Source organism: Gossypium raimondii, chromosome 12 (assembly GCF_025698545.1).
Source record: "Gossypium raimondii isolate GPD5lz chromosome 12, ASM2569854v1, whole genome shotgun sequence".
Classification (NCBI taxonomy): domain Eukaryota; kingdom Viridiplantae; phylum Streptophyta; class Magnoliopsida; order Malvales; family Malvaceae; genus Gossypium; species Gossypium raimondii.
Genome location: NC_068576.1, coordinates 11968753 through 11992777, shown reverse-complemented (window position 1 = coordinate 11992777; position 24025 = coordinate 11968753). Strand labels below are relative to the sequence as shown.

Below are 24025 nucleotides of genomic sequence, written 5' to 3'. Positions count from 1 at the left end.
GAGACACCAAATAAACCAGAGTACAGAGTAACTGCAAGTGCCCCCCACAAAACTCAACTGCAAAAGGACGATCAAGAAACGAAATTCAAGTCCTACCTTCTTTTCTTTCCTCTCTCTCTCTCTCTCTCTCTCATTGTCATGTTTTTCAACAAGAAAAGCAAAAAAAGCTGAAGTGTTATTGACGTGTAGTGGAGTGTGGTGGAAAATGGGCAATAACATGAAGGACCCACTTGTTAATGTAACAATTCAACAAACCCATATGCCTTTTCTTCATTCCTTTAATCTGCTTCATAATAAACCAATCTTTTTGGTGGTTGTTACGCTAAACATCATACACCCGGACGATCACTATTTTCAATTTCCCAACCCTGCTTTCACTGTGATTTTGTTTTTGCTTAGGATTCAAGCTCTCTTTTTTATTCACACTCTCTACTTTTTTCTACTTTATCTTTCACTAGGAATTGGTTATTTAACTCTTTTTTTTTTTCTGTCACAATAAGAAAAGAAAGGTCAGTTTTTTTCTATTTTCTTTCTAAGATGATGGCAATTAAGGGTCTAACTTGGAATATCCCTTTGTCTCCTATAATTCCATGACTATGCATTCATGTCTATTTCGTGTTGTTCCTGATCTGGGATTCATCAGATTCTGCTGTTTCTGCATATTCTTCACTCTTCTCTGGTTAGTCTTTGTTTCTTTTTGACTTTTTTCTTTATTCACTTCATCGCCTACTGTTTGATATCATTTTGATTTCCGGTATTTATATATAATTTGTTTTCCTCATCAATACTGGTTCTGCTAGTTTTGAGTGCTTACATATTGATATGAATATGAGATGAGATGAGATGAGGCAATTTAAGGCCACCGAAAGCAACAAGTGTATGAAAGTCTGGGAAATTGGATTCTGGTCCATGGGGAAATTTATTTTATGGGATTGAATTTGGGAAATCCATATTGTACTTAAGAAAATTTCATTGCTTTTGGTAACCCTTTTGAGTTTTATGATTTGGGTCAAAACTTGTACTGTCATTGACTGGTTTCTCTTTTATCTATTATTTATGTTAAAAATAGTTTTTGTATGATTGAAGTCAACAGCCTTGACAGTCAGTCAATTTAGATAATGCCTCCTAAAGTGGAAACTCCTTTACATATTTTACGAGAATCATATCTAACGCTATATAAACACTTATTGTTTTCTAATTATGGCTTTCCCCTATCTATAGTTATAGTTGCAATTCCATTTCTGGAGTCAAAATTGTTTTTGTTTTCCTAATTGGATGACTTGGTGTTGCAGGCAAAAGAACACTGCTTGGTTAGCAAAAAGCATTTCAAATAATGGGTTGGCTGACCAAGATTCTTAAAGGTTCAAGTAATAAAGGGCGATATCATGAGAGATATGGAGATGGTAGAACTTGGGATGAACCTCGCCGTTCAACGGTACTGCCCTGCTCTTTATAAGTATTCACTGGTTGCTTGTGTTCAGATATCATCGGTTTTTATAATATGATTTCATTGTTACACCTTTGTCTATGCATGTAATGTTATGATTCATAAACTTCAGTCTGCACAATCCTATTTAATTCATTCCCATGAGGTTTCTTCTAGTGTTAACTCTGTGAGTCTTTTTTCGGAAAACTACGATGCAGGAAGGCTCTGATGGTTTTGACAAAGATGAAATTGATTGTGCTATTGCAATTTCCCTTTCAGAAGTAGACCCAAAAGGCAAGAAAGTAATAGGTATGGTTGCATGTTTGAAGCACTGATCATGCAAATAAACACTATGCTTTACTAGTTAAAAGTTGACAGAGATGGTTTTGACCCTTCAAGCCTCTACTCTTTAATCATTGTTTTCAGAAATAAGTTTTTTTTTTTTTTAGTATCCAAATTGCTCTGAATGTCCGGAAATTAAACTGGCACATAATTATTTCTGGTTGAATTTTACATTTAAAGATCTTGAACTGGGTTACTAGGAAGATTAGTTTCATTTACCTCTTTGATGTCATAGTGACCATTTTGGAAACCTTATGACCAGTGCAATGTGGTCCTCAACCTAAACTAGTTCTAATATAATTTATAGTGCAAATGTGAACTGATTTGAAACAAAATCCGTCCATAGCAAACTGATTCTTTCGCCGTAAGAAAATTGCCCAAGCTGACAAAATTTAGAATCGGCTCCATTTATCCTTTCCTGAACTGGTTCTGAATGTGTTAGATGACCCCATATCTATATCCATATCCAAAATGAATTAATAGAACTCTTCAATTCTTCATCCCTGTGTTTGGCCAGATGGAGAAAATGAAAATCAAAAGGATAATTGTTCTCTTCAGAAGTTTTTGTATTAGGATTTGGGGGTGGTTTTCAACTTGATTCCTGAGTTTTAATGCGTTATAAAGTTATTCATACATCAGCTCTCATGTTTCCTATTGACTTGGTAGAAGATGAGTCTGAACCGGAGGAGGAATCAGACGAGGATGTAGCAGTTGATGGTCACATAGAGGATGATGATGAAAAATATGTTGAATCTCATGTGGAGGAGGAAGAGGACAGCTATGCCAAAGCTCATGAAGAGAAAGAGGATGACCGACATGCCAAAGTTCAGCAAGAGGAAGATGAAGATCTCGCTAAAGTTCAATTGGAAGAAGATGAACAACTTGCTAAGGCAATTCAAGAAAGTTTAAATGTGGAGTCTCCACCTCGTTCTGGTCATGGGGGTTTATTTTCTCCTTATCCATTCTTCTTTTCAGCTAGTTACAGGTAATTTACTCGTACATAAATTTCTGTATTAAGTTCTTATTGATTTCTAAATCGAATAGTGTAGAAGTGGGAAGCTAATCTATACTAAATGCATTGTTGACAAAGTCAGAAAACTGCTTAGAGCTTACTTGTAGACATCAATGTCAGACCTAGACACAGTTGATGCCAACTTTCCAGTCTTAATGCAAAATATAGTTTTCTGTTTGAATAAAATGGGTAATCACTTTGGTTGGAACAAAATGTGTGATGTATGAATAAGTTGCATCTCTCTCTTGGTTGCTGCCTTGCTGGGGCGGGGTTGCATTATTTACTTTGTTGAATATAAGGATTCCTAGATAGTTAGTGCATTATAGTACTTATGCAACATTGCACAATCAGACATGAGTTCCAAGTATATAAAATGATACATTTTTTTCCTTGAAATTAGTTACATTTTTTTCCATGAAATTAGTTACATTTTTTTCCATGAAATTAGTTGAGTTTATTTGCATGTATCTTACGAAAGCTAACCTAGTTTACAAAATCATGCTGCTTGCAGAATCTGTGCTGGTTGCAATGCTGAGATTGGTCATGGACGATACCTTAGTTGCATGGGTTCTGTTTGGCATCCAGAATGTTTCCGCTGTCATGCTTGCAACCAGCCAATTAATGATTACGAGGTGTATATGTCATCTAGTTTATCTATATTTAGTTTGAAACTATTAAACATGGTGCTCTAATCGTTATCCTACTTGTGTTGTACATGGTTTACAGACGTGTATGTTGTATGCTATATAGCCTAATCTTAAAAGTTTGTTTTTCTGGTGATAGTTTTCGGTTTCAGGGAATCGTCCTTTTCATAAATCCTGCTATAAAGAGCAGCATCATCCAAAATGTGATGTTTGCAGGAAATTTGTAAGTGCTAAAATCCATCACAGGGTCCTATCAACCTTATTTATTTTACATAAACATGTTTTCTTATCTCTTTATCTAATATAAAGTTATAGCTGTGCATCTAAATTAATTGATAACCATATGATTCATCTGTAGATGAAGGGAGTGTTGGTTAGGTTTTTTCATCAAATATTTTGATTAGTAAATTTAATACATCGAAGAGGTAGACCAACAGGAACACCTGGCTTCTTTTAACCTAGTTTGAGACTAATACCAGCATATGCTAACTATCCTGAAGTGGCATTTCTAAATATACCTATTAGCCATCATAGGCTTCTAAATCTGAGGAAACTCATGATCAAGTGTTCTTAATATGGATTGTTGACCGCTGTACGAGCCAGCTGCACACTGTCTAAGCCACCGTTCATGTGTTTTTCATGGAATCTCAAGATATATGATATTTCGGAGTTTTTTTAATTCAAGTTTAGGACCATGTGTTATCCAGTTTAAGCATTAACATGTTGAAAATCAAGGCATTTTTTTTTTTGCCTATGATAGCAGTTAAATGCTGACCTCATTTCTTTTTGCAGATACCGACAAATCCAGCTGGTCTTATTGAGTACAGGGCACATCCCTACTGGATGCAAAAGTACTGCCCCTCTCATGAGCGAGATGGCACTCCTCGCTGTTGTAGTTGCGAAAGAATGGAGGTGAGTTGAAAGAATGGTTCCTTTCTCTTTTAGAAACGGAAAGAAGAGAACGAAATTCTTTTATAGTTATACAAAGAATATATGTAGTATATCTTTAATAACCCTTCTAATGCTTGCAGCCCGTAGATGTAAAATATATATCACTTGATGATGGTCGGAGGCTGTGCCTAGAGTGTCTAGATTCTGCAATTATGGATACTCATGAATGCCAACCTCTCTACCTTGAAATCCAAGAATTTTATGAAGGATTAAATATGAAAGTTGAACAACAGGTTCCTCTCCTTCTGGTTGAGAGGCAAGCTCTAAATGAGGCCATGGAGGGAGAAAAGAATGTAAGGCTTGAACATTGAAAGCTTTAACTGTCAGAGGAAATTTCCTTAGTCTTGTTTACCATAGTGTTAATTGTGGTCAGGGCCATCATCACTTACCAGAAACTAGAGGACTCTGCTTGTCAGAGGAACAGACAGTTACCACCGTATGAATTTCCTCTCAGATTCTTACTTCTTAACTCCTGTAGTTCAGTTTTATCAAGATGCCTTTATGTTTAACTGGATTTCCAACATTTATTTTATTCAAATTACCAGGTCTTAAGGAGGCCAAGGATTGGGGCTGGCTATCGGTTCATAGACATGATTACTGAACCTCATAGGCTAATTCGTCGGTGTGAAGTTACAGCTATTCTCATTTTGTATGGTCTTCCTAGGTATTGTCTCATGTTTCTTTTCAGTGCTCTATTTCTGTTATTTTTACCTTCGATATAAATGGCCTAAAAACGGAATATCATTTTTGATATACAGGTTGCTGACAGGATCTATCCTGGCTCATGAGATGATGCACGCTTGGCTTAGGCTTAAAGGTGGTTATTTGTTCTACCAGTTGATGATCAATGCTTTCATCTTTTTTATGGTATGGACTATTAACAGAGTGGAAATCTTGACAGGTTATCCAAATCTGAGTCCGGAAGTTGAGGAAGGAATATGTCAGGTTTTGGCACATATGTGGTTGGACTCTGAGATCTATGCTGCAGCGGGAAGTGATGCAGCTTCATCGTCATCCTCGTCATCTGCATCTTCTTCTTCATCATCATCACCATCATCATCCTCTTCCACATCATCAAAGAAAGGAAAGCGCTCGGATTTTGAGAAGAAACTTGGCGGCTTTTTTAAGCACCAGATTGAGTCAGATTCATCCACAGCGTATGGAGAGGGATTCAGGCAAGGTAATCAAGCAGTGAACAAGTACGGTCTTAAAAGGACCCTTGATCATATTCGGATGACAGGAAGCTTCCCTTTTTGATTCACAAATCTTTCTTTTCACCTAATTCGAGAACCAGATTCCTGTCTATTAAAATCTTATACAATAGAAAAAAATACAGAAATAATACATTATAGAACTGAATAAGCAAATGAAGATGTTCATTTGCGACTACTGTAATTTTCTCCTCACATAGTATGTTATTAGTTATTACACTGTACTTGAATGCTATTAAACCATAAGAAAGAGACAAATACATGTAGTATATATCTATTACGTTGTACGCTTATTTTGTTTATTATTTCTTTTCCTAAACAGCATTTCTTCTGGGTTATTCCTTCCATTTCTTAGCAGCTCTGTAGAATGAGATGAAATGTTTGACCATTCCTTTTTGTGATACATACAGAAGAAGTTTGAGGGTCTAATATTGAGATTAACATCTTGCAACACCTTGGATCCTTCTTGGAGATCATCTAGACTCATGCAAAGTGAAAGAGCCAACCGCACAATCGTTTCATGTGTGGTGGGCTTGACAGGAACTCCTTTCAATTTTGGACAGATTTCATGTGCTAAAACAAGGAACAAAGTCCTGCTATTTAACTCTTAAACCCTTTACCTGAACTTTCCTAGAGTAGTTTGAAATTCTCTTGGAATACTTCTAGTGAGGAAATGTCCATTGCACTGGTTAAAGGATTTTCACCAAGGGTGCTCCCATGTTCTTCATGTCGAATGCAAACAGCATTACATCTTTTTCAACAAACACTACACTTACAAGTATTACACCACCATCCAAAGCTTTTCCCAGGATAATTACAACTGGACAAACTCTTTAGGCCAGCATTTTTCTTGATAGTGGTAGGTCACTAAGTATCTCGTGAGGCCATCATTAGAATGTTATGCTTCCAGCAAATATCGGACAATTTTTAGATAATGTTGGAGGTATTATAAGACTAGCCTTCACTTGAACAGGCTCGAAGAGAGAGAATAGCATTACCACCAAGTTCAACTTGGCCAAACAGCAGTGTCCCTATTCCGGAAGTAGCCTCCTCTGTCGCAACTCATACCGATGACAGCTAATGTTCAGCCATGGACACAAGCACGGCAAAAGATGATAATACCCTCATTATGTTGTGAAATAAAATGTTAGTTAATTTGAGTTAGTTATATTTTTTATTGAAATGGTGCGTTTGAGTCTAAGGGGTAGTGATTCAGAGCATTTTGGAGATTTTATGATTTTAATTGATACAGTGCATATCACTGAGGTTCTTATAACTGGTCGATGTAACAACTTGAAAAACGGATTTGTCACTGCAATTTCTGTTGGCGATATACAGGCTAGCATGAGAATGGGCAATTATTCCGGAAAAAACTAGAGGAAATTTTATACTTTCTTTTTCTTTCTCTCTCGTCTCTTTCCTTCTTTTTTCTGTCAACAATTTCTTCTGTATCAAGGGTATTAGAGCTACTTGATTTTCCATGGTTGGGGATGGCGTCACCACGCGTACTCAGAAGGAGGTTGGGCAACTTCAGCAAGAGCTTTCTAAGTTACAAACTGACTTGGATAAGAAATTGGAGACCCGTTTGGCAAGCTTTCAGGATGGATTTCGTGTTGAACTCAAGATTGTTTCCCAGGATAAAGGCAAAGGAATTCTTGGGGGTGCTCCCCCAGGTTTTCCTCCCATTGATACTACTGTTACTGCTCCTGTTGGTTCTAGATCTATTCAGGGGGTTTAGTGGATTGTGACTCTCGTACTTTCAAACAGCTAGATTGTTCCAAGTTGATGGGACTAATTTTCGAGGTTGGTAGGTCAAGATGGAGCAATACTTTGAGGGGGGAGGGAGTACATTGGGAGGGGAAGGTCTTGGACTGGCACCACTTTTACACTCAACTGCAAGGAGGATTCCACTTGTTCACTTGGGACTCATATTTCGGAAGCTTGAGGGCTCGTTTTGGCTCAGATTGATTCCAAGATCCAATGGAAAATCTCGTTTCCTTGAAGCAAAGGGGGTTTGTTGACAATTACCATGATGCTTTTGTAAGTATCTTAAATAAATTGGAACTCTCAGAGACTTGCGCTCTCGACATTTTCTCTAGTTTGAAGCCTAAAATCGGCCAATATTTGTGTTTGTTTGAGCCGAAGCCTATAGTTGCAGGGTTTCTAATAGCTAGGCAATTCAGTTTAAAAGCGGTTTTTTTTTTGTTATAGTGGAAAATTAAAATTTTAAAACCGAGTCGGTTTGTGATATTTATAACAGTAAACTTTTCTTAAAAAGTATTTGTGCTTTGTGTAAGACAAATTCTTAGTCATTCTCAACTTTCAACCGAACAACTTTCTCTACTATTCTCGTACCATGAATCACTTTGAGTGTAGGCTCGAACAATCATGAATCAAATACAAAACTAAAAACAATTTCTTACTTTCAGTAGAAAAATAATTCTCTCAATAAAAACCAATAAAATTGTTATTGTCATAAAATAGAATTTATACTTAGAAAATAAATTTTCACTATTTTCGGGCAGAATAACAATATTTCAAAATTGTGTTGAACTTATTTTTTAGCCTACCAGTCTCATATATTTATAGAGAGAGATAAGAGAATTCTAGTTGAATTAATAAAATACAAATAATACTTATTTGACAGAAAAACTAGTCTCCTAGTTTAACTAGAGTTGCTGCCCCTTATATGTATTACGAGTGGTTTTGGGCCTCTCTTGTATTGGGTCCAATTATATGTGCTTCCTAGACTTTTAACTCATCACTTTATAATTTAATCCAACCCAATACATATTTTTTTATTTCCAAAATAAATATTAGTTTTCCAAATTAATTTAATTAGATAAATTAAATTTTCAATTAAATAATTTTCTCAACCCATTTCTAATTTCGTTAAAATCATTACAATTTTACCGTAAGAGAATCTATGAGAAAATATATTTAATTTATATATTTAATGGATTCACAATAATATATTTAATTTATATATTCAATGGATTCACAATGACCAATTAATTTAATTCCATTTTCACACTTCAATTATTTGATTAAATAATAATTTGAAAAAACTTAAATTAATTCTCAAGTCATTTCCATACTTAGTGAGAAAACACATTCATTTCCGAATATGACCCATTTCTCTAACTTTATAATTTCCATCAATTTCTGTTCATTTGGTTCTATATGCAATCTATTTCTAGTTTCAATGAGCTAGCGGAGGGACCACTTGAACGTATATAATTATGGCTCAATTTATTTATAATTAAGTTCTAACTTTTCGTCTATTAATTATAAACTCATTTAATCACGAAGTCATTCCACTATAGTATCGTGACTGAGCTCTCCCTAATTATATGTCATTATGAAAGCTACTCAATCAGTGCTTATCCAATACCTTTGTCATATGTGTGTTACCCTAATAGGATATCCCTAATTTCTTTGGGATAAATCTGTTCTCCCAATATGATCCTACTTTATCTCATGGTAATCGTTATATCTTCCTTCATGTAAAGTCAATTACTTCAAATAGTAATCAATTCATTTATCACAAAGGCAAATAACCCGTGGTCATATTTACTTTTCATCTATCATGTATTACCGATGAAAGAATATCATTTACCCTTTGGTTGGGCTATAAATTCCACTATTTTGAATGATATAAATTCCACTATTGTGAATGATGCTACATACTGCAGAAGTTGTACACCCAACACGCTAGCTTTTGGTTCCTTATTTATTTAAACTCAGGCTTTTACTTACATCAAAGTATACTAGTCGCACGTACATAGTCCATCATCCACTCAGGATTAAGATATGTTACATTATGAACATCAGAAGTGAATAAACCTATAAACGGGCCTAGGATCTATTCTACTTGGGTCCTATATGATGTATTGTTAGTCTAGTTAGTCACATCTATGTTTCTATATTCCAAGATTCATCTGCTTCGATGCTCAAGGCAAAACATCTCCCTAATTGGACTTGATAGATGACATATTAGTCTTTCAATCGATTTGCTAATTTTCGATTAAAGTAAAGACATGTTTAGGTTCATCTACTAATATAAGACGTATTTCTGTATTATGATTCAACCACATAATACCACTTAGTATTAGTTAAACATTAGATAACTATTGAGCCAATATTTGCTTCCATTTTGCTTTGCGTGCAAAACCATTAAGGACAATATACAAAGTGTATTAATGTAATTAATGAATGTTTTTATTAAACCAATTTTTTCAAAAAAATAGAAGTATACAAAGCAAATATATTACACTTAGGGCACTAGATCCAACAAGAGTATTGTTACTAATACTCAAAGAATGAGTTTTTCTCATGTCTCCAATTTCATTAGTAAGGCTTCCACTCTTTTCTCATCCCCGTGCCTTCTTCCATATCTTCAGCCACTTCAACTGTGAGTCAGGCTTCTAATGCTCCTCGTTCCACCTCAAACACTACCAAGCCTTCCACTAAGTTTCCTTTTCCATTGACATTGAGGAAAGAAGGAAAAGGGGACTATGCTTTTGGTGTAGGGCTAAATATGCTCCTAGTCACAAATGTACCAAGTCTCAATTGTACTAGATTAGCTATTATGAAATCTTTGAATAAAAAAATTAAATATATTTCATCATAGATACCTTTATGGTAAAGTTGTAATGACTTTAACGAAATTAGAATTGAGTTGAAAAAATTATTTAATTGAGAAATTAATTTAGTTAATTAAATTAATTAAACAAATAATATTTATTTAGAAAAATAGAAAACAAATATTAGGATGGTTTAAATTATAAAGTGTTGGATCAAAAGTCTAAGAAGCACATATAATTAGACCTAATACATGAGGGGCCCAAACCTCTTTATAACCCTTTATGTATATATATTAAAAATAAATTTTATCTCTTTATAACCCATTGACTAACCCATGTGAGATATTAAAATAAGAAAAAGAGTATTCTTTCAAGTCGCTTGCTACAATTTCTTTTACTATAATTTAGGCTTCACACTAAGGGCCAATTCTTCATTGCTTTTGAAAAGTGCTTTTAAAAAGTACTGTAGAAAAGTGATTTTGAGAAGTACTTTTGAAAAGTTTGGTTTAAAATTTGGGTGTTTAGCATTGCTGTTAGAAAGTGCTTTTGAGAAATAAAATGTCCATTTTAGACATGTTATTATCAAGTAACAAATATACATTTAAATAATATTTAAATTAGTTAATATTATTATATTTTAGTAATAATATAAAAATTTATTATAACTTGTTAATATTTTAATAAATGAAATATAAATTGTAAATATTTTAAGCAATAAATATTAATTATTTATAAAATTTAATTAGAATATATAAACTATATTTCAAATATTTAAATATAACCATTAAATATTTGTAATTAGTATTTTAAAAAATATTTTTTTTAATTAATGATTTTAACACAATTGTAATTAAGCACCAAGAAAAAAAAAGAAAAATATTATGTTATTAGAGGGGTGAAAAAGTAATTAAGCACTAAAAGTGCTTTTGGGAGAGAAAAAGCTAAAATTTTTAGTTTCTCCTTTTCAGAAGTGCTTTTCAAAAGCACTTCTGAAAAGCTAAAAATTTCAATCAAAAGCAGCTTGTTCTTCACAACTTTTCTTTCAAAAGTGCTTTTGGAGTCAGAAGTGATTTTTTTAAGCAATGAAGAACTGGCCCTAAACCAAACCAATTGATTTTGAACCTATTTGAAATAACTGGTTGCATTACTACTCGTAAAAATGACGTTTTTAATGTCTTTATTTTCTTTTGAATCTATATTTTTTTTTGTGTATTTTGTCCCAATTTTTTAAAGTTATTTTGCAAGTGACTTGAAAGAGGGCACTCTTTTTCTTATTTTAATATCTCACATGGGATAGCCAATGAGTTATAAAGGACTAAAATGATTTTTTTTAAATTTTAGAGTTAGGACTAAATTAATAGATTTTGTAAATGTTGAAGGCCAAATTTATTGAATTTTCTAGAATTAGAACTAAAATGACAATTTTATAAACATTGAAGGCTAAATTTGTTGAACTTTTTATACTTAGGATTAAATTGATAGAATGTGTAAACATTAAAAGGCTAATTTTGTAACTAGACCACTAAGAAAAGCTCACATCAACTCAAAGTGACTAAAATATTTAATTTTGGTAGTTTAATGGCTAAATTGAAAAAACTAATAGTTGGGTGACCAAAATAAAATGAAAGGTATAGTTGGTTGATCATGTTTGTAGTTTACCTATAAAAATTAGTTTTCAGTATGGATTTAATATTTCACATCATCATTTAACAAATAAAATTTAATGGAAAGGGTTAATTTACACATTTCAAAATGTATAAAAATTAATTTATCTATTTTTTAAAAAAGAAATTGAAATATAATTCACCCTAAGTAGAGATATATGTTTTTTTTCTTATCAAATACCAATTATATAGAGATTATTACTCAAAATTTTTTTAATTACCATAATAGGCCAATTTTTGGAATAATTATGGGAATAGGCCAATTTAGGGAAAACCCTTCCACCTGGAAGCATTTTTCCCAGTGTTATATTAGGGTTTAGGGTAGTTAGGGTTTATTTAGAGTTTTTTTTATGGTTTTGAGTGTTTAAAGGTTTAAAGTTAGGGTTTTAAAGTAAGTTTTTGGGTTAGTTTAGGGTTTGGGGTTTTAAATTTTAAATTGATAAAATTTTTAAAATAATAATTATAATCTGAATTTGATATTTAAAATATTCTTATTTACACCAATCGTATATTCAAATTTGATTTTTCAAATCGATTAAAAATCAAAACTCGGAGTACTCGAGTCGGATGTAGAACTATGCTTTTTTTTTAATCTTAGGTTGATTCAGTATTTCAGTAAAATACTTATCTAGTGTATTAATTTTGTGAAATGATAATAATAGTCTTCTAAAAAAACATAATAATAAGAATCATTGATACAATATAAATGTTCAATACAACGATAAAATTAATCAGTCCAAACGTTGGTTAGAAACTGTGCCACATTGGGTGGTCGACGATTGCGCGCTGGATTCCCTCTTGGTTCAGCCTCCAAGTGGGGTTGTGGTCTCGGTAGCTCCTCATCTTCGCCTTCAGTCGATTGCGATCTGTACATTCTCAGTTGACATCGTGCATCCTCTGGTCTAGGAATAGGTGGTTGGGAAGATGACCCACCTTGGTAAAACAAAGATCCTAGAGGTGTTTGCGTCACAAACGGCGAATAAGCATAACTATGTTGAGTCTCATACACCAAGGGATAACGAGTGGACTATTCGTCGGTGCTTGAAACATAGACGACCTATACGTCGTCGTCAGCATTATCGTCGTTAGAAAAGTAGATGACATGGGCTTGTAATATATCGGAGATGGATGTCCAAAAGTCTAACTTGACATAGAACTAGAAGTAGACAAATGTGGTGCAACATATGATGCTTGTGTAAAGATAATAGGGTTAGAATACGCACCGGAATAAGACGGTACATACTGACTGGTAGGTGATGTGGGCATCGGTGGTGTGGGCATCGGTGATGCAACCATCAGTGTTGGTTCTGGCATAGGCACTGATGATGGAGTCGCCTCGCCATCCCTTAGATTTAAAGGGAGTCGTCGTAGCCTACTCTTATGGGGATGCTGACGTCTCATCTCTTCCCCATACAAAAATGGCTTGCTATAGATCCTAAACCATAACATGTACTGTAATGCCCCAAAATTTTAGAATTTAAATATGAGAATCTGCAATAATTAATTTCTGCATCTGTGGTTCTATGCTCTGCTTATGTGTTCGAGGTATGGAGTTTGAGTCGCGTTGTTTAAAGTTTTAACATTTTAGAATAAACCCTATTAGTGCATCACATAACAAACTGTAAATCTGTAAGATCCTATGTCAAGAATGAGCCTACTGGTTCACTGGTTAAGCATCTGACTGTATTCTGTCTAATTTCTAGTTCGAATCCTGTAATATGCCATAGCGAATATTTTTGCTAAGTGTGGGAAGTTGATTAGAAGTTAATAGAATTTTAAAGTATCATTTTCTTCTTTGTTATTTCTTTTTACGTTTCTTTCATCTCTTTTCCTTTTTATTTTCAATATTTTTACTTTTCTTTTTCTTCATTTTAATTGTGGTCTTAAGTGGATACGGTCAAGTCAAGATTATACACTACAAATAGTATCGATCGAAAGGTTATTGAGTAAGTCTCAACCAGTCAGTTGTCTACACGATTTTCCTTTTGTTCTTCGTAAGTTACTCTAAGTTGAGTATTATGAGTTCCATATGAATCGTTGATAGAGGATTGTTGATTTTTCTATTTAGGCTGAAGTATCGGAAGTGGTGAACAGCGACACGCTAATTCCAACGATTGCTATTGGTTTTTCGTTAGGTATTGAGTTAATTGAAAGTTTCATGTTAAACTTTTGACTTGGGTTTTAGGAGTGAAATTGGGAATGGTTGTCGATAAAATGATTTAATTGTTTAGTTGAATACTTGTTTTAGGCTTTTGAGATCCTCCTTGTTGTTGTTGCTTCGAAATCTCTTCAGGTGCGTGCTGAAAACCTTAATTTTTATGAGTTTTGGTTGCCGAAAATGGTGGCTATCGATGCCACACGGCCATGTGTCAGGCCGCGTGATTGGTCGTGTAACTCACTATTCATCGATTTGGGGCCACATGGGCAATGCACACGGGCGTATGTTCAAGCAGTGTGTGGCCATATTAGTGTAGGGTTCACACGAGTAAGGACACGTACATGTGTTTAGGCCATGTAACTCACTGGTCATTGTCTTGATACCACACGGACAAGGACATAGTGCGTGTCTAGGCCGTGTAACTCTCTGTTTGTGACTTAAGACCACACGGCTAGGGACATGGGCATGTGCTCAAGCCGTGTAACTCACTGTTTATGTTTTGGAACCACACGAGCAGAGGACACGGGTATGTGTCCAAGTCGTGTGGACCATACGGGAAAGGACACGGGCATGTGTCCAGGCCATGTGTCATATAAATTGAGTCAGAATCTTGAGTTTTTGAAGTCGTGTGTATGACCGACATTGATCTTGATTTCCTCGATGTTTGAATTATCTAAGTTTGATTGTATGATGGCTCTTTGATGCTCTATGATTGACATATGTATAACATAACTATATATATACTGTGATAGCTATAACTGATATTGAACTGTACTTTATAAAAGTGGATATTGTATACTACATATGTATAGGTTGGGATTCTGTGAAGAAGGAAGTACTCTAATCTGAACTAGTGGCTAAGCCACAGTACGAGTAACTCTGAATTTGATGCTTTGACGTATACTGGTTTAGCAGGTAAGCTGCGACTCTATAAACGTGTTAGACAGACACTCTATAGTGTGTAGGGTTGGATAGGCATTGAATGCCCTAATAGTGTGTTGGGATGGCCGAAGATGGTGTGTAGAGGTTAGGAGTAGGAAAATTTGCATATGAAGTTGATCTGTTCTGTAAATGAAACTGAGACTGTTTTTGCTTCTGTAACTGAACCGTTTTGTAGCTGAACTGGAATGACTTCTGTTGCTTAATTAAATCTTTAGAATTCGAGAATGCCCTTTCAATTGTATTATATGAATGAACCTCTTTTATGTATTGAGTTCACAACTTATTATTTTCTGATTGAATTGCAGGTGGTTCACAGACTTGAACGGGTCGGCGCTGCGGGAGCTCGGTCAAGTTTTTATCTTTCTTTTTAAGTATTACTACTAGGAATTTCGATATTCTATGATGTTTTGGTATTTGTGAAGATTATAGGCTTAGTTAATTGTTGCGATGGATATTATGTGATGAAATACTTATTTTGATTGCGTTATAATTGTGGTATTTTTAGTATTGATGATGTAACTCTCTAAACTTAGTCTAGACGTCTAAGCTGGGTTTAGGGTGTTACATGTACTTTGGATCACATGCTAACTCCGGAACGACAATAGGTTCACGAGTGGGTAAGATATCATACTGATTATTTCATATGTTGATATGTTAGGAGTGGAATACCGACCAATTCTTATATGACCGTCGCAAGTCAATAGGATGCAAATAATTAAGGTTTTGAGGAGCCACGGGAATCGACTGCCAGAACCCGAACTACCGCAACGCTTTATCAGTCTCGTGCATCTCGACGGTAGCGTACACTACCAATGGATAAAAACATTAGTTATATATAGACTACTAAATACCAAATCCACTACCTTAATATTATATTGTTCAAATTTAAATAAATAGATACCTCCTCTTCCGATTGTTGGTCTAATAAAAGCCGTATATCTAGAAGCTTAATAGGTAATCCCACATGACTTGGCCAATGGTTCCACCTATTTAAATAACTTGTTAGCACAATAATTTTAATTTTAATCAATTTTATTATGGTAATATCTAATGAATTTTACATAGTTACGAGTGGGAATGTATACAGATAGTTCACTCGATGACGTAAAAATGGAAACCGATACCACGCTCATGATTGTAGTAGTAAAATGCAACTACCAATTTTGATTTTTCGTGGTTGCGTCGCCCAACACATCTCTCGGTTCAATGTTACCAACACAGCGGACCCCCAACTGAGTTCGCCCGCTCCTCTAAAATCAACGAGTTCCAGGAGCCACCTTAAATGAACGAGATTTCGTGACTTATTTGGCATTAGGATACCCCTGATGATCTGAAGGATGTACACCCGAGCGTGTTGTTCTCTTTTGACTTCAATCGAATTCTTGCCCAGCCCCGTGAAATTTCTTCATAACCAACCCATTTCAATTCGACCTCTATAAATCTTCTCCAGAACCGAACCTAAAAGTTCACCACATACGCCTCCCCAATCAATAAACTGAACAGACCTGGTGACCACTGACCCATCGACCAGTAACCCCAACTGTAAATGTACGTCATCTAGAGTGATAGTACACTCGTCGCATGTAAGATGGAATGAGTCGTCTCGGGTCTCCACCTCTTCACTAACGCGCTTACAAGTTTTGGATCCAACTTACACCCCTAGCCTACAAGGGCCACGTGCCAAAAACTGGTTTCCCTCAAGTACGGTTCGATCAACGATGATGGAGGACCGGATAGATTATGAATATGGCATTGTAAAATTCGATCTTCCGCCTATTTACGTAAAAAATATGCAAAATATTAAGTTAAAATATAACAATGAAATAAAAAAATTAAACAAAATTAAAATTTATTAGAAATTATTTTTACCATTTGCAATTGACTGACAGAAATGTGCTTGTCATCATGATGGATTAGAGCACCGATCATTGCTAATTATAGAACACAAATTAATTTTTAATAAAAATATTTTCAAAAAATATTAACAAAAATTCTAATAAAAAATACAATCTAGATAGAAATAGAATTTAAGTAATATATTTAAAAGAGAATTTGAGAGAATTTTGAGAGTGGTTTGAGAATTTTGAGAGATTTTTGAGAGAATATTGTGAGAAATGAGTAAGGGTGGGAGGTTTATAATTTTTTTTACTGATGGGGAGGGGGTGGCGGGCGAGGGGAATAACTACTTTAATTAGTCGTTGGGTGAAAAACGGTCCAACTAGAAGCGTTTTTCATAAATGCTTTCGGCTGGAAGCATTTTACTGGTAACAAGCAGAAAACGCTTTCAGCTGGAAGCGTTTTTCTACATTTCACCTGAAAACACTTCCAGCTAGAAACGTTTCTCTTAAATGACTTATTCTCGTAATTATTCTAAAAATCGGCCTATTTTGACAATTTTATAAAAAGAAAAGGGTATTTTTGAGTAATAAAGTCTGTTATATATGTTGAATTGTTAACTTTTTCATGATTAACGAAATCACAATCAAATTAATTGATTTGAGTTTTCAAATTTGGGTCAGAATTCCCTAGTTTCAACTTTTGAGCCTTTTAACCGCTATCACTAGCCATGGCAAATGGCAGATGCGACTTAAGAGTTAGACCCGTAATAATTCAAAGGGCGCGATCCAGCCGTTGAAGACATGCTTTGTCAAAGATCTCGGATGCAGACCAACTGTTCGTGTTTTTGTCATAGCAAAAAACCATGACCCAAAGCTAGATTGATGATTATTTACCAGTCTTTCCATTTTGATAAAATTGCAATGATTTTTGAACGATTCTCGCCTTTTAAAAAACTGTTTAGCCTCCTAAACCAACAAGTTCGCTCCTTTGCACGCGACCCATTCCCCAACAAACTCACTCATTACCTTCACCGAGCCAAGCTCATCGACTCAATCCGACTCGCTCTCCGTTCCAACTCTCCTAACTCACTCAACCCTCTTCTACAAACTCGCCTCCTTGACTCCGTCGTTGTTGCTAACGCTTTTCGTTCTGCTCCTTCAGCGGACTCTGCCATTTCTTTCTTTGAAAACCTTAAGCAAGTTCCAAACTTTGCGCATTCACAGAATACTATTTTTGCTTTTGCTACTGTTCTTGCTAAGTTCAAGCGAAAGGAGGAACTCAAGGCCCTGATCGGTGACGCTAAAGATGGAAAATTTAACAATGTTAAAGTCGGTTTCATGAACCTTTTGTTTTGGTATTCTACTGCTGGGGACCTTCAAGAAGTTTTGGAAACATGGGAAGAGTATAGGAATGAGGAAAATCGCCTATCAACAGAGGCTCACAACATTGTCATGGGGCTTTATGCTCAAAAGGGTATGAATTTTGAGGCCGTGGAAGCTTTTCGAGGTATGATTGATCAAGGAGTGATTCCAAATTCCAGGACTTACACGATTGTGATAGAGCATCTTGTAAGGTTAGGGAAGTTGGGTGCCGCTATGGAAGTGTTCACTGTGTTGCCTTCAATGAGAATAAAGAGGACTTTGAAACAGTTTCTGATTTTGGTTGAAGGGTTTGTTGGTGGAGAACGGTTTGATGTGGTGAAAAGTTTGCTTAAAGAAATGAGGGAGGATGGGAAACTTCCTGGACGAGCAATGCGAATATATTTGGAACGAATGAAGGAGGCAGGGTTTGCTGGTGAGACGGATGAGTTTCTTGTAGAAATGTTGCCTGATGGAAGGATCAAGAGTGTAGGTTCTTGTGAGGATAGTAGTGACGAGGATGAGGATGGTGATGATGATGTAAATGAGGGAGTTGATGTTCATACGGTCAAACTGAAACCATGGTTGGATCCAAAAGCTTTGGCAAATGCCTTAAAACAATGGAGTCCTGAAGTGGTAACTATATTAGAAGATGCTAAATTTGTGTGGACTAGTAGGTTGGTTTGCAAAGTTCTGAGGAATTTCATTTCACCTGAGACAGCTTGGAATTTCTTCTGTTGGGTAGCTTCTCAGCCAGGATTCAGTCATGACATTTACACAGTGCAAAGAATGATGACTCTACTGGCACGCCATGGAAATGTTGAATTAGTAGATAAACTTATAAATAAAGTAAGGAGGGAGCAAATGATATTGCCTTTCAGCACCATCAGGTTGCTTGTTGAATTCTATGGCATTTCAAAGAATGCTGATGCTGCCTTGAAGGTCTTCCGCGATGATAGAACTCTCTGTGGTCACATATCAATGTTCAATCTAATGCTTTTATACTCTTCTCTCTTGAGGGCATTAACAAAGTGTCGTAGGAATACAGATGCCCTGGATATACTTGATGAGATGATTCTAAATGGTATTTGCCCAGATATCCAGACATTTTCTGGGTTGATATATCACTTTGCACTACAGGGGGATATCAAAACTGTTCAGCAACTCTTTTCGATGATTAGACAGAGTGGCATGGAACCAGATGCCTATATGTTTAAGTTGTTAATCCAAGCTTATTGCAAGTGTCAGAGAGCTGCACTTGCATATAGAGCTTTTGTAGACATGAGAAATTCAAATTTAATGCCTGATGCTGCCACAAAAGACTTGCTCGTGAAAAGTCTTTGGCAAGAAGGCAGGCGAAAAGAGGCTGTTATTGTAGAAGAGAGGTATGAGGAGACTGATGGAGTCCTTCCACTGGCATTGCGCGGTCATGTATGGACAGTTAGCTCTGAAGATCTCACTAGAGTTTATAGTATTTATTCCAACAGTGTTATTGCCCTTGCATAGAGTTGTTTGCCTTCTACAAATCAAAGTATTTAGACTTTATTGTGGCAACCTTCTTTTTTCCTGCAATCTTTCAGGAATCTTAATTTTTGTCTTATGTTATATCTGGATTGCAATTTGCAAATGTTAACTTGTTGAATCAAATTCTGAAATGCAATTTGATAGATAAGACTGGCTTAGCAAATAAGGCCAGGAAATTTTATCTTGGGACTTGTAGGTAAACATTGTTAGGGTTGCTTTTGGGATTTTACTGTCAGAACTGCTTTCAGGAAAGAAAGCCATGGTAACAAAAGGAAATGATGAGACTTTCATGTTGTTGGAGAATCTAATGGAAGTCATAGAAATTGAAGGAAAGGAGAAGAGAAAATGGATTGATCCGAACATAGAGAACTTTTATCCCATCAATGGTGCTCTAAGCTTGGCAGTATTAGGTGAGGGTCTGCTCCAGGAGCATCCTCTGACTGGCCAAGCATGGTAGAAATCGTCTTTAGCTGTTCTGTTCTTATTTACTCATCCTTTTAGATACTGGAAGGCTCTTGGTCTTCCAGGATAGAAACAGAAATTGCTCAAGTCATCAGTCCAATGGTAGTTTTCATGAAAAAAAAACAATGTTCAAGTTTGCTTTGCAAAACCGGGATTGATCTATTGTACATATTTTGCTTGGTTTTCATTTTTTTAAGATGTTTGGCTTGTCTTATTTATGTTAATGAAGAAAAGCAACAGATACATTATACATGCACACAATTTACAAAGAATTGTGCATTACTGAAAATATTAATTTTATTTATCCATGCTTTTAACGCCATTCCGATGGAAAGGGTTCTTCTGATCGCTGTGCATCCAGTTGAATTCTCAACAGATATGAAACTACTTCAGCCATGCTCAGTCTGCTTTCCGGTTCTTCTGCCAAGCAGTCGATGCTCAATTTCAACATCTGGCGTGCAAGTTTCATCCAGAGGTGTCCTTTCAGGTTAGGATCGATTATGTGATCAATTTCAGCATCTGCATTCTCTCCTTTCATGATTGTTAGTATTCTTTCTGATAATAGTACTTCCTTTTCATCCTGCATAAAAACTGCTGGCTTTCCTGTAATCAGTTCCAGCAGAAGAACCCCAAAGGCATATATATCCATCTCAGGTGTCACCAAGCCATACTCAATGTATTCAGGTGCCTTGTAACCCTTTGTTCCGAGAGAACTCCACATCGATGATTTTCTGCTATCTTCTCTTTCTGCTGATCGTGCTAGACTGAAGTTTGAAATCTTGGCCCTCAAATCTCGATCAAGCAGCACGTTGTCACTACAAATATCTTTATGCACATATGCTGGAGTGGTGAAGTTGTGAAGATAATGAAGCCCATTAGCAACATCTAAAGCAATATGAAGTCTATAACCCCATACCTGGAATTTCTGGCAACTCTTGTTTTGAAGCCATTCTTTTAAAGAACCATTCTCCATGAACTCATAAACAAGGTAAAAGACACCAGAGTGCTCACAAGCCCCACGAAGGCTTATTAGATTGAAATGATTAATCCTTTGCAGCAAGCTTACCTCTTTATCTACAGCTTTGCTCATTTGTTTTATGGCTAGCAATTCTCCCTTGAGAACACCTCGATAAACAGAGGCACCCATCTTGTATTTGTTGCTGAAATTTTCTGTAGCCGCCTCTAGATCTTTGAAATCGTAAACTTTCAAATTTTGATCTATGCTCACCAGAACATCATTAGGTAACTCCCATTTCTTTCTCTTATCTTTTCTGGCAGCCTCCCTAGTTTTCTTATGATGTAAAAACATCAGCAGCAGCAAAAGGAAAAGTGCCAGCAAGGGAACTCCGATTGCAAGCCAAACAGTGAATCTTTTCCTTGAGGATTTGATCACATCTATTGGAGTGGTGGGTGAAGAAGCGGGTGGTTGTTGAAAGTGAATTATAGTTTGAGAGCTTGAAGGTTTGGTTGACAATGGAACAAGAACTGTTGTAAAGGGAAAAATAAGTGCGTCATCTAAATCAATTCCGTTTGCATCACCAACACTTTCCATACTAGCATTGAATCTCTTACTGATATCATGGATGGTGTCTTCCCAATGAACCACATAAGTCATTAGAAATTTAATACCATTTAATGTTTGATTTCTTGTGGGACAAGCACATCTAAGTGGTACTTGTAAAACCGAACCAGCTTGCAAGCCTGAATCACTATTCTCCTTATTAAGAGACTTGCAGGTCGACAACCCTTGATAGGTATTGTTGGCAATCGAAAAATAATCGACTTGCTTACTTGGAATGATGTAAGAAGTGTTGGCCTGATAGTACTGACCTGAACAAGAACAATTCACTGGAACAATCACCTCTTTGTTTGCAGGGAAGATTGTAGAAAGTGAAATATTGTTGATGTGTGCAAGCTCCAATGGATCTGCAGATGTAAGGTTCGAGATGGTTGAGATTGAGTCATAAGGAGGATAAGATTTGAATATCAGAAAGGCCTGACAAGATGGCTTTTCACCATTGCAAGTGTAAAGAAAGGCTGAAGATGAGCCTGTTTCATCATTTTCGGAACAATTCAATATTGAGTTTCCTGAGTAGCTTTGCTGAGCATGGAACTTATGCATGAAAACACATAATAATATGAAGAAACCGAACCGAAACTGATCCATGGCAGGAAGAAGGGAAAACCGAAAGTGTTTAGATAGATTAGAGAAACAATAACATGGTTGCAAAGATGGAAGAAAAAAGGTTTTGTTGACTTGAACGTGCTAATTGTTGGAGTCTTCCAGGAAGATCAACTGCTGAGGCGCTCAAGATTATTTAAGATTAGGGGGAAATTCAAGCATGATGATTGGACTAGGCCAACTCTGAATGGATTGAAAATGACACAAAAAGTTAAAGAAAACGAAAGTAGGAATCATCAAACAGTGTTGAAAATTTCCTTGGGTGGGAAAACCGAAGGTTAACAAACAGAAATACAGTGGCTGTTTTGGATACAGGAATCATGAAAATGATGGAATGAAATAAGATACAAAGAAAAAAATAATTGAATCTGTCCATGTCTGATGATGGCGGCTAAAAGTTGGGAATATTGTAAAAAAAAAAAAGGATGTCAAAGCAAAACAAGTTTTGTTCCCACTATTGGATGAGAATTAAGTTACTGTTTTAAACAAGATATGAAACACGATTCATATACAGGATTTCATTGTTCATCGTTCATTGTTCACCCTATTTGTCGCCATAGCTGATGAATTCCTCACATCTTATGCGCTTGTTTTTGTTCATATTATGAGAAACAATCTTAGGGCCCTTGGGTTCACAAGTTGAACTCAGTGCCGCACGTTGTCTTATCAAACGCGTTAAAGCAATTGTTTGGATTGCAAATGAAAAATTCCAAAACCCATTGGTGCTACTTTTTCTGACCGGAGGAAAAAGCTCCGGTGCTTCCACGGTGAGAAATAAAACGTTTTTATTTGACAAAAATACCCTTTTTTCATTTATGATCCTTTTTTTACCCTTCGTTAAAAGTTTGTGATACATACTAAAAATATCAAAGTAGATATTTTAAAATTTTATCTTATGTGTGAAAATAATACTTCACATGGTTATAATGAGATTAATTAACTATAAAAATAATTAAAATATTTATCATTTAATATAAAAATTAATATAAAATGATTATATAATTAATTTAAAATTTTCTATTATACATCATTTTTAATTTATTGTCCTTAATAGTCATTTTCTATTTTTACCTCACTGATATACTTGTGTTTGAATCTAAACATATACCTCCACAACGGATTTTAATCTTACTGCTATAGTATGTAATTTTACCACTATAGTAACTAGTATCACTGCCATCATTGTTTTTAACCCCACCAGAGGAAAACACACCGTCCATTCAAAAAAAGCTTTAAGGGTAGCTCCAGGGGCGAAACCAACAACTTTTTTTAGGGGTCGAAATTAAATTGTAATTTTTACGATAGCAAAAATTGTAATTTCACCATTTTAATAACCTACATCTTTATAATTTTGAAATGATTAAATCAAATATTATGATTTTAGTGCAATTTTACCTTTTCTTATTTAAAATTTTAAAAATTTTAAAAGGTCTAAATGAAAATTTTTCCATTTTAATGGGGTCGGGGCCCTGCCACCCCCCCCCAGTTTCGCCCCTAGGTAGTTTCCTTTGGATGGATAGTGAGCTTAAAAACAGAGGTAGTGGTGAGATTGATTAATGTAACTGTGAGATTGAATAATGTATTAGTAAAATTAAAATCAACGGTGAGATGTGTGTTTGGATTCAAACACAATTATGACAGTGAGGTAAAAATAGAAACTAACTATTAAGGACAAGTGTATATAATAAAAGTTTTAAATTATTTAATTTCTATAAAATTATTAA

At 35.4% G+C, this 24025-nt stretch overlaps 3 protein-coding genes across 4 annotated transcripts; 2 read left to right on the top strand and 1 right to left on the bottom strand.

The window, feature by feature from the left end:
• Nucleotides 1–276: 276 nt before the first annotated feature.
• LOC105763310 (protein DA1-related 1) lies at nucleotides 277–5905 on the top strand. Of its 2 annotated transcripts, none has more exons than XM_012581501.2 (12): nucleotides 277–679; nucleotides 1293–1435; nucleotides 1645–1735; nucleotides 2438–2753; nucleotides 3292–3412; nucleotides 3564–3647; nucleotides 4217–4336; nucleotides 4456–4668; nucleotides 4749–4811; nucleotides 4921–5039; nucleotides 5134–5192; nucleotides 5277–5905. In XM_012581501.2, exons 2-12 carry the CDS (start codon nucleotides 1334–1336, stop codon nucleotides 5630–5632), a joined length of 1644 nt encoding a protein of 547 aa, XP_012436955.1. In that variant the 5' UTR covers nucleotides 277–679; nucleotides 1293–1333; the 3' UTR covers nucleotides 5633–5905. The 2 variants fall into 2 exon arrangements, with proteins under 2 accessions (XP_012436955.1, XP_012436952.1); XM_012581498.2 differs by having other exon boundaries at nucleotides 278–679; nucleotides 2435–2753.
• Nucleotides 5906–17467: 11562 nt separating this feature from the next.
• On the top strand, nucleotides 17468–21338 carry LOC105763307 (pentatricopeptide repeat-containing protein At5g66631). Its single transcript, XM_012581496.2, has 2 exons — nucleotides 17468–20606; nucleotides 20733–21338. The coding sequence occupies exon 1, from the start codon at nucleotides 17657–17659 to the stop codon at nucleotides 19637–19639; it is 1983 nt and encodes a 660-aa protein (XP_012436950.1). The 5' UTR covers nucleotides 17468–17656; the 3' UTR covers nucleotides 19640–20606; nucleotides 20733–21338.
• On the bottom strand, nucleotides 20301–22645 carry LOC105763308 (lysM domain receptor-like kinase 4). Its single transcript, XM_012581497.2, has one exon. It carries the CDS (start codon nucleotides 22284–22286, stop codon nucleotides 20433–20435), a length of 1854 nt encoding a protein of 617 aa, XP_012436951.1. The 5' UTR covers nucleotides 22287–22645; the 3' UTR covers nucleotides 20301–20432.
• Nucleotides 22646–24025: the final 1380 nt, after the last annotated feature.

Coding starts and splice junctions, on each gene's coding strand:
- LOC105763310 (XM_012581498.2), top strand. CDS start 1,334: ATGGGTTGGCTGACCAAGATTCTTAAAGGTTCAAGTAATAAAGGGCGA. Junction 3,648..4,216: donor GTGATGTTTGCAGGAAATTT/GTAAGTGCTAAA, acceptor TTCTTTTTGCAG/ATACCGACAAATCCAGCTGG. Junction 4,337..4,455: donor GTAGTTGCGAAAGAATGGAG/GTGAGTTGAAAG, acceptor TAATGCTTGCAG/CCCGTAGATGTAAAATATAT.
- LOC105763307 (XM_012581496.2), top strand. CDS start 17,657: ATGATTATTTACCAGTCTTTCCATTTTGATAAAATTGCAATGATTTTT.
- LOC105763308 (XM_012581497.2), bottom strand. CDS start 22,286: ATGGATCAGTTTCGGTTCGGTTTCTTCATATTATTATGTGTTTTCATG.